The sequence below is a fragment of the Manis pentadactyla genome, chromosome 1, assembly GCF_030020395.1.
Source record: "Manis pentadactyla isolate mManPen7 chromosome 1, mManPen7.hap1, whole genome shotgun sequence".
Classification (NCBI taxonomy): domain Eukaryota; kingdom Metazoa; phylum Chordata; class Mammalia; order Pholidota; family Manidae; genus Manis; species Manis pentadactyla.
Window position 1 is genome coordinate 218861465 of NC_080019.1, and position 15622 is coordinate 218877086.

Sequence of the window (15622 nt, forward strand, 5' to 3'; positions counted from 1 at the left end):
TATCTTGAAAAAGTATCTTCTGCACCCCTACGTTCATTTCAGCATTATGTACAATAGTCAACACATGGAAAAAAGCTGAGTGTCTGTCAGTGGGTGATGGATAGAAAACATGTGATTCACACACACACACACACACACACACACACACACACACGCACACACTCACACATGTATATCATTGATTCATAGAAAAGAAGGGAAATCCTGCCATTTGTGACAACATGGGTGGAACTTGCAGGCATTAATGCTGACTGAAATTTGTCAAAGAAAGGAAGACAAATAATTTATGATCTCGCTTATATGTAGAACCTAAAATAATAATATTCATAGAAACAGAGAACAGTTTGGTGATGGCCAGAGGCAGGGGATGGGGGAAATGGGTGAAGGTCGTCAAAAGCAACAAGCTTCAGTTACAAGGTATTAAGTTCTGCAGATGTAACATGCAGCACGGGGACTGGAGTTATGAATAGTGCATCATACATTTGAAAGTTGTTAAGAGGAATAGATCTTAAAAGTTCTCATCACAAGAAAAAATAACTATATGAGGTGATGTTTATTAACTACATTTACTGTGGCAATCGATTTAATTTACGTATAAATATATACACATCATGTTGTACACCAAACACTATTACAGTGTTATATGTTAATACATTTCAACAAAACTGTGATGGAGAAAGCATGGAGAGAAATTTTTTTTTTTTAAAGAATACAGTTATTTAACACAGACACACACACATGCACACACACACACACACACACACACACACACACACACACACACAGAGGCAATGAAAGCAGGCAGTGATAGCAGAGTGTGAGTATCTACAAGTGAGTTAAGAAACCAGTGGTTGGAAATCCCACTGGACCAGAAAGCCACGCTGGTGGGTGGAGAGAGCAGATCTGACCTGGATGAAGACAGAGCGGGCACATGGGCATCCCGGCGCCTGAGCTGTGACTGGACTTGGGCTCCGTTGTGAGAAGAAATCTCTGCTTTCTTATCTCAGCCTCTCCACGGTTTGCTTTCTGAAAAGCTCCTTTTGAAAAATTCCTGCCTTGACCCAGCTGACCCAAGGGAGAGGGGACTTGTCTGTGTGTGGGGGGCTCGGAGAAGGAACGAGCACCCAGAGCTGACGGCGGCAGGCGGCACCTCCCCAAGGGAAGGGGGGTGAACTTGGACAGCTGGTGGGGGTCAGCACAGTGTGAGGAGAGCAGAGGGGCCGGCCGGCCTTATTCTGCCCTCCCTGTCTGCCTGCCTCGGGTTTTGTCCCAGCTGTGGACACACAGGGCTCTACAGGAATGCAGAAACAGGTCCCTTTGATATGAGGACATCAGGGAACTCTTGAAGGAACTGGATTGTGAACTGAGTTCTTACAAAAAGGTAGAATTTATTAGTTCATTTTACTTTTTTTTTAAATGTTACTGTGATATCTTTGACACAGACATGAGTGTGTATATGTATATGTATACACATATATGTAAATGTATATGTATATAACTTGATGTTTATATAATATATGTATACACTGTGAAAAGAGCACCATCATTGAGCTGAATTGCTAATCCATCACCCCTACATAGTTACCCTTTTGTGTGTGGTGAGGTATTATATGTATCCCCTTAGCAAATTTAAATGACGTGATGCAGTACAATTAACTACAGTCACCATGCCGTGCATTAGATCTTGAGAACTTATTCATGCCACAGCACTGAACCTCTGTGCCCTTTGGCCGGCATCTCTCCATTCCCCCCACCTGGTAACCACCATTCTACCCTCTGCTTCTGTGAATTCAGCCTTTACGGATTCCACAGTGTAAGCAAAATCCTGCCATGTTTGTCTGGGGAAGGTAGAATTTAAATGGGGAACGTGGAGGGATGCTTCATAAACGTGCGCAGAGAACAGGGAGAGCGGAATTGCAGATGTGGCCATAGCTCTATGCATCCTGGCAAATGAGAAGATCTCGTTGAAAGAAGCAAGTCTGTGTAGGGAAAAGAGGCCAGCCAGCACATTTAGAAGGTGTGACCCCAGGAAAAGGCCTTTCCCCACATCCTGGAGGCTCTGGGACCCAGGCTCACTCATGTGGTTTTTGGCTCTGTGGGACCGCATGTCCGTTTGCCAGTCACCTGCGGCCATGTTGGGTCTAGTGAGTGACCTTGAGAGAATGTGAGGCCCAAGTTCTCCCGAGACACTGTGTGCGTGTGTTTGCTTTTCTGTCCTGGCCACTCAATAATAGACTAGTGACCTTTGGCAAGTCACTGAACTCCGCAATCTCATGGTTTTTCCACTTTAAATCGGTCATCCTACAACCTTGCCCTGCTTCCCTTAGAGATGTTGGGCATAAGAAATAAAATAGTAAGTGTAAGGCAACTACCTGGCACAGAGCAAACAATTCCGTACATTGTTTTTATTTCAGTATCCTAAACGCAGGAAATTATTACCTTCCTTTGCCCCGTGTTTCTGGGTGTTCCTCAGATCTTAAATTGTTATATGGGCATAATCAGTGTTATTTGCAGCATCTGCTTTGAGAACTGTAAATTTGGGGGCAAGATGAGGATTTTTTGTTTGTTTGTTTTTCCTTTCTTACCTTGGGTAACATTTTGACCAAGAGTGAGTAGTTCAAATTTTAGATGATTATTGTTATTTGGGTCATTCCCCTCATCCCATTTCAATTTATTTCTTTTGTCTTTTATCTCAACTGGAATTTTGCCTCTGAGTTGGTTTCCACTCTTGCTTCTTTGCCAACACTTGAGGCAAGGGAAGGAAGGTATTTTGTGAAGCTGGGCCCTCATGGGCTTTAAACGCCTTTTAGGGCACCCCAGGTACATGTGACTGAACAACACAAGGAGAAAAGGAATGCAGCGCCCTGTTTGAGTGGACGCTCAGTTCAGTGTTTTATTACTAAAAATCACAGAAAATTACCCATTATTGTAAGCATGATCCTAGCCAGATTCTTCTGCTGGCTTCCAAATTAGCAAGTCTCATTCCAAGGTGTGAAAAGATAGGCATCTGGATTATTCATCATGAGAGTTGCTGGGCTACACCCTCGTAAAAGACAATTGCAGAAAACAGCGGGTTAATACTGTGAGTTAATAATTCTCTTTGGTTCATTTATATTTGCATGTGACCCCCAGATTTTCTACTTTGGGAATTTGGGGGAGGACTGGGCCGATTATTTATTTGGGGGTGCCATCTGGTCTTTCCTTAATAAAGGAAGCAGGTTTGAGGCGGCAGGTGACCTAACATTTTAGACATTCTCTAATAAACTGGACTTGCGTTTTACTTCACGGTTGCCTGCAGTCCTGGCGGCCCGGCTGTGGTCCTGCCGTCTCTCCTGAGTGGGACAGGCTCAGGCTTGGGCAGCACCCGAATGGAATGCCTCCAGAAACCACTCAGGTGCCAGAGACTCGGTGCTGGTGATTCAGCGTCTGGCACTGGCTCCAAAAAGGAGCAGCCCGCAAGGTGGTAACCAGGCCCTGTGTTAATAGGTGTATGGGATAGGAGTCTGATGGTGAGGTATTTTTTTTTTTCTTCCCTCTTAGAAGAGACTTCAAACAGACTTTCTGACTGTTTGTAGCCATTAAACTTACTTCAGCTGATTTTGCAAGAGGATCATAGATAACCAATTCTCTTTGTCTCATGAAAATTCCTAACCTTTACCTTCTTTGGCAGGAAGTATCCTCTCCGTGGATACGTCAATCAAAAAGGTTATTTATGATTGCACGTGAATGTAGGGCTTGCTGACCCATTTCTGCTTCCCAGATTTCCTTTGGGGTGGAATTTGTAAGCAGAATATGCCTCTTCCTCTCTAGCGCCTTCAGATGTTTCTATGTCGATATCTCCTTGAGTCGGTGTATCGGATGGCGAGTGAGCCCCACAGCTCTAATGCTGGCAAACCATGGCTCAGCACAATTCTGGTCTCCTTCATCTCAGTTCTTCTTTTTTAAAAAAGGACCAAAAAAAAAATTTGTCATCTTTCTTCTAAGAAACTACACTCTGATCAATCACTGATATTAAAACACACACAGCTCCCCACTTCCCTGTGCTCATGTCTTTGCATTATCTGTTATACTTTAAAGCTGCAGTGAGGAATATACCTGTTAAGTTTCAGAGCAGTGATAAGCACCCTCTGTGCAGTTTAAAGCACATAAAAATCCCGTCAGTAAGGATTTGGGGACCGTGGCATTGGAGGCAGGTCTAGAAGGTGGAGGTTCACGCTGGTGTGGGAGGGTGAAGGAGTTGCACTGGGTCCCGCTGGTGGAGGGATGCTGTGTCGTGGCCACATCTCCCGCCACCCCCACCCGTGGGGATGACACTGTCCATGGCCATCCTCCATCTGCATTTAGGACAGTGACCAGTAGGGGTCTTTTACTTGTTCATTTTCTCTCCCTTCTGACGTTAATGTGAGCACGTGGTGTTAGAGTGCTGTAGGAGGAGGGGGCTTGTCTCTGCTGCAGCTTCTCTCCTTATCTCTCTAGATATTGTCTCACACACTCCTTTGCAAGGACTGTGGAACATTTTGAGAAATCCACGCCCACTCTAAATGTCAACTGTTGTGGAATGCCCCCGAAGCATGCGATCCTTTCTCCAGCTCTTAGGACTCTGAGGATGGCTGATGTTGCATAGAACCTTTCTCTCCAGGTCACTGATTCAGATGCACCATCCCAACTGATCTGAGGCTTTGCTTCAGATCTGATATCCCACCTGCTTTTGGGAATCACGTCAAGTGAATCAAGCTCAGAATCTAGACCCTTACGTGCAGTATCGTAGTGTAGACCACACAGGGTCTGGTGCAGAGAGACTGTTAGTAACTCTGTGATGCTTTTTTCATGGTTGTCACCCCTCATATATTGAAATTTTAATGGGAAAGTGTTTTTGTTTGTTTTTCACTTAGGACACTAGTATTATGACCTGCTGGGCTGCTACGGTGCTTTCTTTGTGTATCTAGTATTTACATAATCCACTAGCATTGGACTCTTTCCTTGAGCATCTCATATTTTCACAATCAGGAGAATCCCTGTATGACATTTGCTTACTTTTCCATTTTCTGGTGATAACCAAGTGCTCCATTTGCAAATATCCCATACACACATGCATCCACATGTGTATGTGTATATTTTGCATTCTTGTTGAACTCACTGCCTCAGAATGTTGATTACGTACACATGTACTAGTCCTTTCAGCCACTGGCATATCTCTTTTTTTAAGTGGCCCACAAACCTTTCCATCCTGCACTGCGGTGATTTCTGTGTCTAAAGCAAGGTGGTGATGGAGTTTCCCAGCATGCCTGGTCCCAGGTCTTGCTACTGAACGATTGTCAGATTGTGTTAAGTGATGAGCACTTGCGTTAAGCTGTTAGTTAGTTGCTGGGTTGCACCAAAGTAACACATTAGTCAAGGAAAGCACCCTCAGAGGGACTCGAGGTGTGTGTAGAGGTGGAGAAATAAAGGCGAGAACATGGCTTTGTTCCTACTAAGCTTCCCATGCTGCTTTTTATTGCTAGCTCTTCCTCCCACTTCCATATGCACAGGGACTGTTGATTAGCCTGTGAAATTATCTGAGAAACAGGTTTAATCTTGAGGGGTGGGGAGAGTCTAGGAAAGAAATTAGAAGAGGAAGGGTGGCTGACTCAGAGCAGCCTTTGAAGCTGGAAATGGGACAGCTTCTCAGGGCAGGCAGGAAACAACCAAGTCTTCTCAACCAGCCAACAGCACGTGCTGTCTTTATTCTGAGGATGTTCAGGACCTCACACCCCATCCAGGCAATACACTCTGAGCTGTTGTAAATAACCTGCGGGAAGAACCACCTATTCAAAGTTTGCAACTCGTTTTACAGTTTCAGATAGAGGAATATACATCTATGTATTTTGTTTTCATGTCCTGTTCCTTTTCAGAAAATCAAAAACATGAGTTTGAGCTTTAAGAAGAGCTAATTAGTAATGTCCTTGCAACTTGAGTAAAATTTTGAAATTATTTTGGCCAACTGATTGCGAGCTGTGTTTACATCCAGCGGTGGCCAGTGGAATCTTTGGGGAAATCTGAGAAAAAAGCCAGCAACCTGAGACATAGGTTGGCAGACTTTTCCTTTAAAGGCCCACACAGGAAATATTTTAGGCTTTTAGGTCCACGAGGTCTCTGTCACAAGTACTTAACTCTGCTTTGTGGTACCAACACAGCCCTCAACAGTGTGTCAGCAAATGAGCATGGCTGTGTTCCAATAAAACTTTATTTGTGAACACTGAAATCTAAATTCTGTGTATTTTTCCCTCATCAGAAAATATTCTTCTTTTATTATTTTCCAACCCTTCAAATAAGTAAAAGCTCATCTCCTGAGCTGAACAAAAATAAACAGGTGATGGGCTGACTTTGGTCCATGGTCATACTTTGCTAACAACTGATGACCTAAAGTATTGTAGTTAGTCATATTTTTTGAAGCACCCCTCCCCCACCCACCACCAACACACCATATCAGAACTTATCTCAGGCCTCATCACCAAGTGTGATGTGCAGAAATTGTATGAATGTTCTTTCCTTCTACCACTTGCTGTGTGTATGTATGCGTGCTTACTCAAACCATATTTTATGTAAACTTACTGATGTTTCTTAAAATACAGTAAACATGTTTTTTGAACATCAGCTACCTTGATAAACATAGGGATACTTAGCCCTCTAAAGTAGAAGCACCTGCTGTGAACTTGAGATGTAAATAGCTCAAAAGTTACAAACATGCTTACGTAAAATGCGACTTGTAAATAACAAACGGCACTTACTAGGAATGTGAAAGTGTTGATGGAAATGAACTGATCTGAAACCAATAGAATGGAAGGTGTGTCAAGAACTCCTCCATCCCCAGGTTGTATAAAAGCGTGGCCTGCCACCTAGCAGCCAAGCAGCCATCTCCCTGCGCAGGGTACTAGGCCAGCTGGGCCCGTGGCGTACTGATCATAAGGTGACTCCAGCCCTTGGGCAGATGGGGATGTAGAAGGCAGTCAAGGCAGAGAGGGAGGCTCGCCGGTCACAGGTGGCGCCGTCCCTGCTTTCTGCCCCTTTCTTCTTTTTAGCCCCCAGAGCCGTTGTTCTAACTTGTTGATGGGAAATAAATGTGAGTGTGTGCAACTGGGCTCTAAGTGCCTGGCTTTCTCAGTCGCCTCCACTCTGTGAGATCCTTGAACTGGGTCTTCAGCATAACCTGACCCCAGCCCTCAAATACAGCACCAAGTTACCCAGTGCCAAGCAATTGTCACTTCTGGTATAAAGCAAGCCTTGATTTGACTCATCCCAGTATAGGATTCACCATCAAGCTGAAAGGTCTCCAGAGATGGGATGGGACCTTTTAAGTTATTTACATTAGCAGTTGGCCCTGGAACTGAGTCATTTTTGGTCCCTGCTTCCACAAAGAAAAATCATTTCATTTATTTCTATCCTTTTTCTCTCTTTTTTTTCGCCCTCCCACCACCTTTCATACACATACAAACACATGTTCACGCACCTTATTATTCTATATCCAGAGGATCTGATTTCACTTTCAAACAGAATATCTTCAAGTGTCTCTCTCCATCTGTGATTGAGATACTGTGAGGAAAATAAGACAAGTCCATCCCCACTCCTCACTTGTATTGGAACAAATCTCTGAGGTTCAGGCCGTGGAGTCTGAGATGGCAGGCTTTAATCTCGTGGTGATGCACGTAAAAGGTAAAAACAGTCGTCAAGTAACTATGTGTGGAAGTGATCACAGGTCTGGTAGCTTCCAAAAGGATCTCATCAGTCACTCCAGATTTTTCCACTGGCTGCCAGTGAACATGGCAATAAGTACCTTTGACTTTCTGCAGATGGTAGATACTGGAGGTTTGCATTATAATGCTCAAATATGCAGTTTCACACACTAAGGATTTATTTTTCTTCTTTTGTTGTGGGACTTAAAATCAGGATCACGGTGATTTATATATCATAGAAATAAGGAAAGCAAGTGCCCTTTAATGGTTGATTTCATAGCACTTTGTAAGTTCTAACAAATTAGATTTTAAAACTCCTGCTGGGACCTAAGTTGACTTTTGGGGGTGAGGGTGGGGAGGTTTAATACTTCACTTTTGCTTTGTTTCCATACTCAGGATAAGGCCAGGGAATTACAGTGGAGTAATTCCTAACAGTTAATTTCAAGATGAATAATTCTTTGCACCAGTGTCAGTCTCTCCGTCCCAAATATCTGAAATTATTTTACCTGTTTACATTCATGCTGAGGACGAAATGTGGATTCCACTTCGTGTATCTTGATCACACATTCTCTCTTCAGGAGTTGGACTAAAATTCCCCTTGTGTTTCTACAAGTCCCTAACCTTTATCTTCCCTGTGCCTCTATCCTTGATTACCTTCTTTAGTGGGGCTTTGTGGGAAATACTGCGGGGGGAGCTAGAATTCATGATGTGATTAAGTTCACGTACCCCGTGTTGGGTCTGAAAAAAGATGTCATACACATGAATGACTTCTTTTTTTCCCTTTCCAACCAGCAAAATAATCACAAAGATCCCAGTAGCTCATTTGGAAATATACAGAGACAGCTCAAAAATCATTTGTTTAAAACTTAGTTTGTGTCCTATACTTTTTTCTTTTCTTGAGGTGCACCTCTGAGAACATGCTCATCTCAGATGGGTTCTGTGTGTGTGTGTGTGCGTGTGCTTTTTTTTAAAGAAAAGATGCTTAATATCCCTTTTGCTGAAACGAGGAGTTGACTGCACAGATTGTCTGACACTTGGTTATTTAAAAATTGAGTGCCTGGTCTCCAAATATTTGGTGGAACTTGGTAAATCATTTTAACAAAGGTTTGTGATTGTGTGGACTTCCCTTCCTTTGCTTGCTCTGTTTTAGTATTAAATGTGCCTCATGTTTCTCCCTTGCTGCACCACGTCTTTCTCTGCACTATCTTCACTGTCATCTACTGTCTCCCAACTAGTAGCCAGACTCTTTTCTGCGGATCAGTCTGTTACTCTGGGAGCTCCTGACGGTAGCCCTTAAAATATGTAACAGTTCCCTTTCCTTCATTAAAAAGCTGTAAAACCTTCATGTGAAATAGCTAAGGGAGCATATATAGTAGGAGGAGAGGCTTTTGCTCCTGCAGGCACCTTGCAAAGGGGACTATTTTTCTTATATGATATAAATGAAATCTTCACTCTGCCCACTTTCACACCCACGCGTGTACTGAGCATCTCCAAGGAGACCAGGAAGCCCGGAGTCCAGTGATGGTGAATCCTGCTCGGAGACAGCAGGCTGGAGTTGCAGGCAACTCTCCCAGGCGTCCTGGCTTCCACATTCCCCCCTCCGACAGCCTCTCTTCTGGAGGCTCTTCCAGGCAGGCTTTCTCGAACATGTCTCTCCCTTCACAGACAGGATATTACATCTGAAGGGCTGGCTGTGGTACATTCAGTCGGCAGACCTCCTCCTGGGGCCACGGTGGGTGGGTTCAGGAGGAAGATGGCATAGGACGGGTCCATCTATCTTAAGATCTTTTCTTTGCCACCCACTTATCTCACCTTCTGTTTTGTTGCCGCCCTTTAAGCCCCTTAAAGGCACCACTCAACCTTACAGAGTGACTTTGAAAATGTTCTTTGTTCCCGTAGTACAGTCACAAGCTCAGTTTAGTGAGATTGGCCTTTTAGGAGAAATACACTGATTCAGCATTTTTAGGTGTGCGCTCATGAGCCGTAATTCCCTGACCAGGCTGTTTTTCTCCTGCCCCCCAGGTTCGGTGCACAGGAACCTCTGTGCCATCTTACCTGTCCCCAACTCCGTCGTGCCACTGTAACTTTTCTTGAAACTACGTGCAGTGTCTTTTTACATAAATGAAATCTCTATTCCTCTTTAAGGAACACACAAGCATCACACGCACCTTCTGAGACTTACTGTATCAGACCCTTTTGATACATCAGCCACATTGATGTGCACATCATCTTTCAGGCACAAGCAATTAGTCACCATGTAGAAATTATTATTGATGTAACCCCAGGAAATCTCATCCCGTCTCTAAACTCTAAGCACATCGTTTCAGAACATTCTTGACCATCGCTTCCATGTGTCCATTCTTGTTTCTCAGCTGTGTTGACCTAACTTTGACCTAACTTGTCATGTGATTTTCTAGCAACGTCTGCACACTTCAGTTTTCCATTGCTGATACTTTGCAAAGGTGTGGCTAGCTTTTATTCCTGTTAATTTCTTTGACAAGAAATGTCCTCATAAGAGTTTATTGATGACACACTTTTTTTTTCCTTTGAACTTTTAAAAGATTGATCAGTCCTATCTTCTGCTCTTTGAAGGACCGTTTTAAGTTTTCCCTTTGCTTCATCTCTGATTCATACCACCTCTCCAGTTCCTGCCTTTAAATACGAACCATCCCATGTTATATATTCTTGAAAGAGTCACTTGTATTAGACATACCGATTTTGTTTCCAGGTACAGAATATACCTTTATGTTAACGCAGAGGTCAAATTTTCTAAGCTTTTTCCTTACATAGTCCATGGAGGTCATCCTGGGCATATCTTACCTGTTTGATCATCTCGAATAACTGTCCACAGTGTGGCTCATCACTTAGCTTTTCCTCTTTATTTGGACCCAGATGAGATCAAAATGTTACTTTCAACTTGAGTTCCCAGGAGCCCTCAAGAAGTACTGGAGGGGGGAGGAGGGAGCCCTTTATCATCTCCTAAGATTCTCTCTGCCTTGGCCCTTCCTAGCCTCTCTGCTGTCCTTCTTTAAAGTCCCGATCCTTCATACTCCAAGTGTTACGTCAGATTTATGGTAGGAATCAAGTGTGGCTCTATGGATTGCCACGTCCGAGGAACTAAGGATGAAATCGGCTAAATCTAAGAAAATGTAAACAAATCCTGGCAAGTGTCCCAACGGAGGCTGGTGGGAAGTTTTGCTTCCTGTTTGATTTGCCCAGAGATGGGAATGTCGGGCTCCCATCCCAGGTGCAGGTCCTGGGACCCTCTCCGTAAGAACCCGTGAGCCCGTGCACTCACGCCCCCATCTCTCTCCCGTTTTTCCTTTTAGGCTCTTCAAGTGGCAAGACATCTCCTCCTTCAGCAGCAGCAAGTCAGCGGATTAAAATCGCCCAAGAGGAATGACAAACCACCAGCCCTTCAGGTAACCATTCTTCCAAAAAGCATTGATGGTAGACACTTCGGGATAGCTGATAAGCCATTCAGAAGCGGGTTGTGCTGAGAATTGCAAGTCATGTAAGAATATCTTCTTCAGAGGGTGCATTTTTAGTTTACCAGCAGAATATGATGTGTTGGGTAAAAGATCTGTTCAACCTCAAATTTTGTTGTTGGGAATAAGCTTTCTTAGTCAATATAATAGGGGGATGAGTAGTCACAGGCGTGAGTTGCTTATTTGGCAGTGTAGCTTACCTTGGGGTACACACACGTGCACCTCCCTTTAGTGCAGTGGTTTTCAACTGCTGGTGATTTTACCCCACAAGGGTCAGTGGGCAACATCTGGAGACATTCTTGGTTGTCATAAGTAGGGTGCATGGATGCTGCTGGTATCTAGTAGAGTCCACGGATGCTGCTAAACATCCTGCCACACCAGGGCAGCCCCCACAGTGCAGAAGTATTCAGCCCAAAATGTCAGTAGTGTCAAGAACTGTCCTCAGAACTGAGGATGGTACAGTCCTTTTAATATGCCTAATAACGAATGTAACACACGCTGCATTCTTCAGTGGATGTTTTCGTTAATATTTCTAAATCACGAATAAAACCTGGCAAGCAATCTTTATGTAAAGATACCAAAAAAGACTGTTTTGGCAACTGATTATTTCAGGCACATTGAGGGCAGGGGTTAACCAAGTGAAAAGGAGTGAGTTCATGAAAACCTAATCTGGATTTTTGACTCAAGAGTAGAAAATGGTCATAGAAATTTCCAAGAAACTGGACTCAGGTTATCCATGCCCACATCCAAGACAGGGCCCTTGCAAGTATGAGGTGGCTCAGCTGCTTTCATAGCTAGAAGTAAGCATCCCCCAAGTGGGAAGCAAAGCTGAGCTTCTCATCCTGAACAAATGGGGACCAAATGCATAGCAGTAGTTGGTAGGTATAAGTTGGTGCCAATTTAATGTGGTCATGAGGTCAACCCAAATGCTAACTTGTGTTGACTTGTCTCAGATCAGAGTGAACCAATACCAGCTCCCAAATTATCCTGCAAAGATCAAATTGACCTTGGGCAACGAGTTCTAGTTCTCATCTACTTGGGGAACTGTCACTGTCTAGGAGAAAGTTCAACCCTCAATTAACACTTTATTGGAAGAGTTTGAATGGCAGGGTACGTTGTTTGCTAACCCTGCCCCAAACAAGTTGCTTGGTAAGCCATCTCCAATCCATACGCCTTTTAATGTACGTGAATTCTAGGGACAGTCTTAATGAGGTACAGTGCCATTGAGGGCCCCTGGCAGGTGCTGTAAGAAGTGCTTTGTTGTACAGATGTCTTAAGAACAGCTCTGGAGGATGAAATATGACTGTGTTGACCTTTCAGCTGTGAGCTTATTTGTCAGGATTCAAATAAGTTGAAAGGATCAAACTGAACAGTTTCCGTAGGCAGACTGGGAATTGTGTTTCAGAGGTCAGCGGCAGGGGCCACATTGCAGATTCCAGAACATAGCCAATTGTTGGTACATATTAAAGTACTGGGGCATCTCCTGCAGACAGAGATACAATTAAAATTCTAATTTATTAATGTATACAGGGAGCTAGCCCAGCTTGTCACTCAGTGATTCAAATGACTGTCCGTTCTTTCTGCCTCCCTCTTGGAGATCTCACAGCCTTAAAAACAGTGCAAGTCCTCTGGAATTTATCAGACCTCAAGTGCATTGGAAAAATGACAATATGTTATTGGGTGAGGAATTTTAACACATAGTTGGCTGGTGAGAGATAATTTTGTAAAAAGTACACATGGTGTCTGATGCACTGCTCTTCAGTATTGAACAGCATTGTAAATTTTTTAGTACTAGATGCATTTTCCCTCCTACTTTTTAAAACACATATGGCATTTTTAGGTAACTTGTTTCCCAAGATGAATGAAGTTGCTTTGGGGCTAAATATGTGAAGTAAAGTTGCAGGGAATTTCTTTCTGAGGGCTCCTTCTCTTCCTGCCCCGTCCTAAGCTGTTTAGCCACCAGGGGAGCATGATACAGTGAGTGCGCTTAATTTTTCTTGGCAGGGATAGTGTCACAACCAACCAAACACATTGTGCTGAGCACTTCAATCCATACAAGAAGTGCAGGAGGAGGGAGCCATCTTCACGCTGGTTTTACTAAAGGAGATGTTTTGAGCCCCTTCCTACCCCCTCAGCAGGAGAAGTGACAAGCATAGAATTTAGACCAACCTTAAGGAGTTGATTGGGGGGGGGGGAAGGTTGGTTGTCATGTGTGCACACATGAGCATGTGTGCAGCCTAGACTGTGTCTCCTCAGCTGCCTGGTAGGGTTGTGCAAATTCCCTAAGCTTTATTAGGCTGGCTGGCCTGCCTCAAACAGAGAGGAGGAATTACTAACCCTGTTCAATGGTATACTCTCTCATTATAAAAATACGTCTACATCTAGTCTCAGTGATTCGCGGGAGGAATAACCTTCACATTTAAATGTATCTTGCCATGCCACATCCTCTCTGGGGCATCTCAGCCAGAGTTGCTGAGAAATGAAAGGGAAATCCCTACAGCAAATCTTAACTGTGGCCATTTCTGATCTTCTTACGCTTCATAACTACACGGAGAGACCTATTTTCACAAATTTCAGATCTTCCACATAGAGGGAGGGCTGACAGGGAAGAAGGATTTGATCGGCTGATTGCTTGAAGAAGAAGAGAAAAAAAAAAAGAAAAACCTCAAATCCCCAAATATACTGTGACTTATATTTTAAGCATACATCACACTTCTCTGCTTTAGGTTTGGCAGTGCTCTCCAGTTTCACAGGCTGATGACACAAACAAAAGAAAATGGAAAGTTTAGGGGAGGCTGTGAGTGGTTACTCGATAGAGATCACAAAATGTAGTCAAACATCACCAATTTGGACTAATTTCAGGGAGACAAGTGAATAAGAGAAAAGTAACGTTCTCTGCAGATACACATGCAGAACTGGACCTGAGCTGGCCACATTCTTGGGTAACATCGTGGTTTATAATGAAGGCATTAATTGGGTATAGATAAGGCTTCTCAAGTTCTTGAAAAACATTCTCCTTAGTAACCTAAAAAGCCCTTTATTTAATCCCTTAATTTGCTTTGCAAATTTTTTTTTATGAATGATACGCATGAAAATTGAAAATTGGCCCCATTGTCAATTCAGAATCAGAATGCTCTGAATTAATTAAATGGAACTTGGTGAACATTTCTGGAACAGCCACAACACTCAGGGCATTGCGCTGATGCTCCTAGACACGAAAATGTCGAGACTGTAGACCCTGCCTTCAGGATGCTTATGACTTGTCCAAGAGTTAACAAGGTTTTGCTGCAGAAAAAAGATTATATGTGAGTAAAAGTAGTAGGCTTGCTTTTATAAATATTTATGTACTTCTGAAGTTTGCTTAAAGAAGTGAAATAAATGCTTAACAGCACAGGTGTGCTCAGAACCTTGAAAATGTGTAACTTTACTGGCTGAAGATTAATTTGTGTGTAGACGAGCGATTTTATTGATTGAATTTTGGAATTTTGACCACCATTTCTGGGTAGTAATTCATTTTGATTCTTTAAGCATTTTAGTTGTTGGCACAAGTACATAAACTGGAAGGAAATCAAATGACACATTTTCTCCTAAGAAAGTAAAAGTACATGTGTATTCTGGCAGCATTAAAGTTAGGAAAAAAAGTAAACCTTGTGTGTTGCTCGCAGTAGAAAGCTGACCACAGTTTCAGGCCATCTATAAAGAATTTGAACTTGAAACCAAGCATCTGATAATATTTTCTCGGCCTATCCGCCTCCTTCCAAAGGTTCTATTATGTGCTAGCCCCTCACACAAATCATTTCACTGGAATAAAGGCTATTGTGGGGTCAGCCATGTGGTCCAGTTGCATGGTTGGGGTTATAACTGAGGACTCCTGCTTTAAGGGGAGGAGATTAAAATGCAAGATTCAGCAGGTGGTGGTGGTGGTTGTTTTTTTTAGCATTTTTATTCACCATTATATAAAACATGCTTTAGGCAGCATTTTTGCTTTGCATTAATGCCACATATAATCTTAGTACCTCATATCATTTCCACATTATTCACTAAAGAATAAATTGGAGAGAGGAAGCCTTTAAAGGAAACTACAATTTTATGTTGTAGATCGTGGAAGGGAATGGCTTTGAAATACTGATCCTTAAAAATTATCCCTATGCACTGAATTAGTAAAGTGGGTAATTTAGGTGAGGGAGGCAAATTATTATTTTTTTAAATGTCTGAAGTTAGAATTGGCATTTGTTGGCATTACATTGATGTGAAGTGTTGGAACTGGGGGATCTTTTAAGATTTCATTGTTACTGCACAACTTTGGAGAATCCCCAAACCCTAAAAAGTAAGTCTTGCTAAGAAACAGTAAAATAGAAATGGTGCTTTAAAAATGGCTATTAAGTCAGATTACACCCACCATGAAAAATATATAGAAAGAGGAAC

At 42.9% G+C, this 15622-nt stretch overlaps 1 protein-coding gene across 10 annotated transcripts in view; it reads left to right on the forward strand.

Annotated features, from left to right (window-relative positions):
• Positions 1–15622, forward strand: part of FOXP1 (forkhead box P1) — a 568729-nt gene that overhangs the window by 413411 nt on the left and 139696 nt on the right. For all 10 annotated transcript variants that reach the window (XM_057507395.1, XM_057507378.1, XM_057507370.1 and 7 more), the window contains one exon: positions 11039–11131. In XM_057507395.1, the coding sequence (XP_057363378.1) occupies positions 11039–11131 (93 nt within the window). The remainder of the gene's footprint in view (positions 1–11038; positions 11132–15622) is intronic.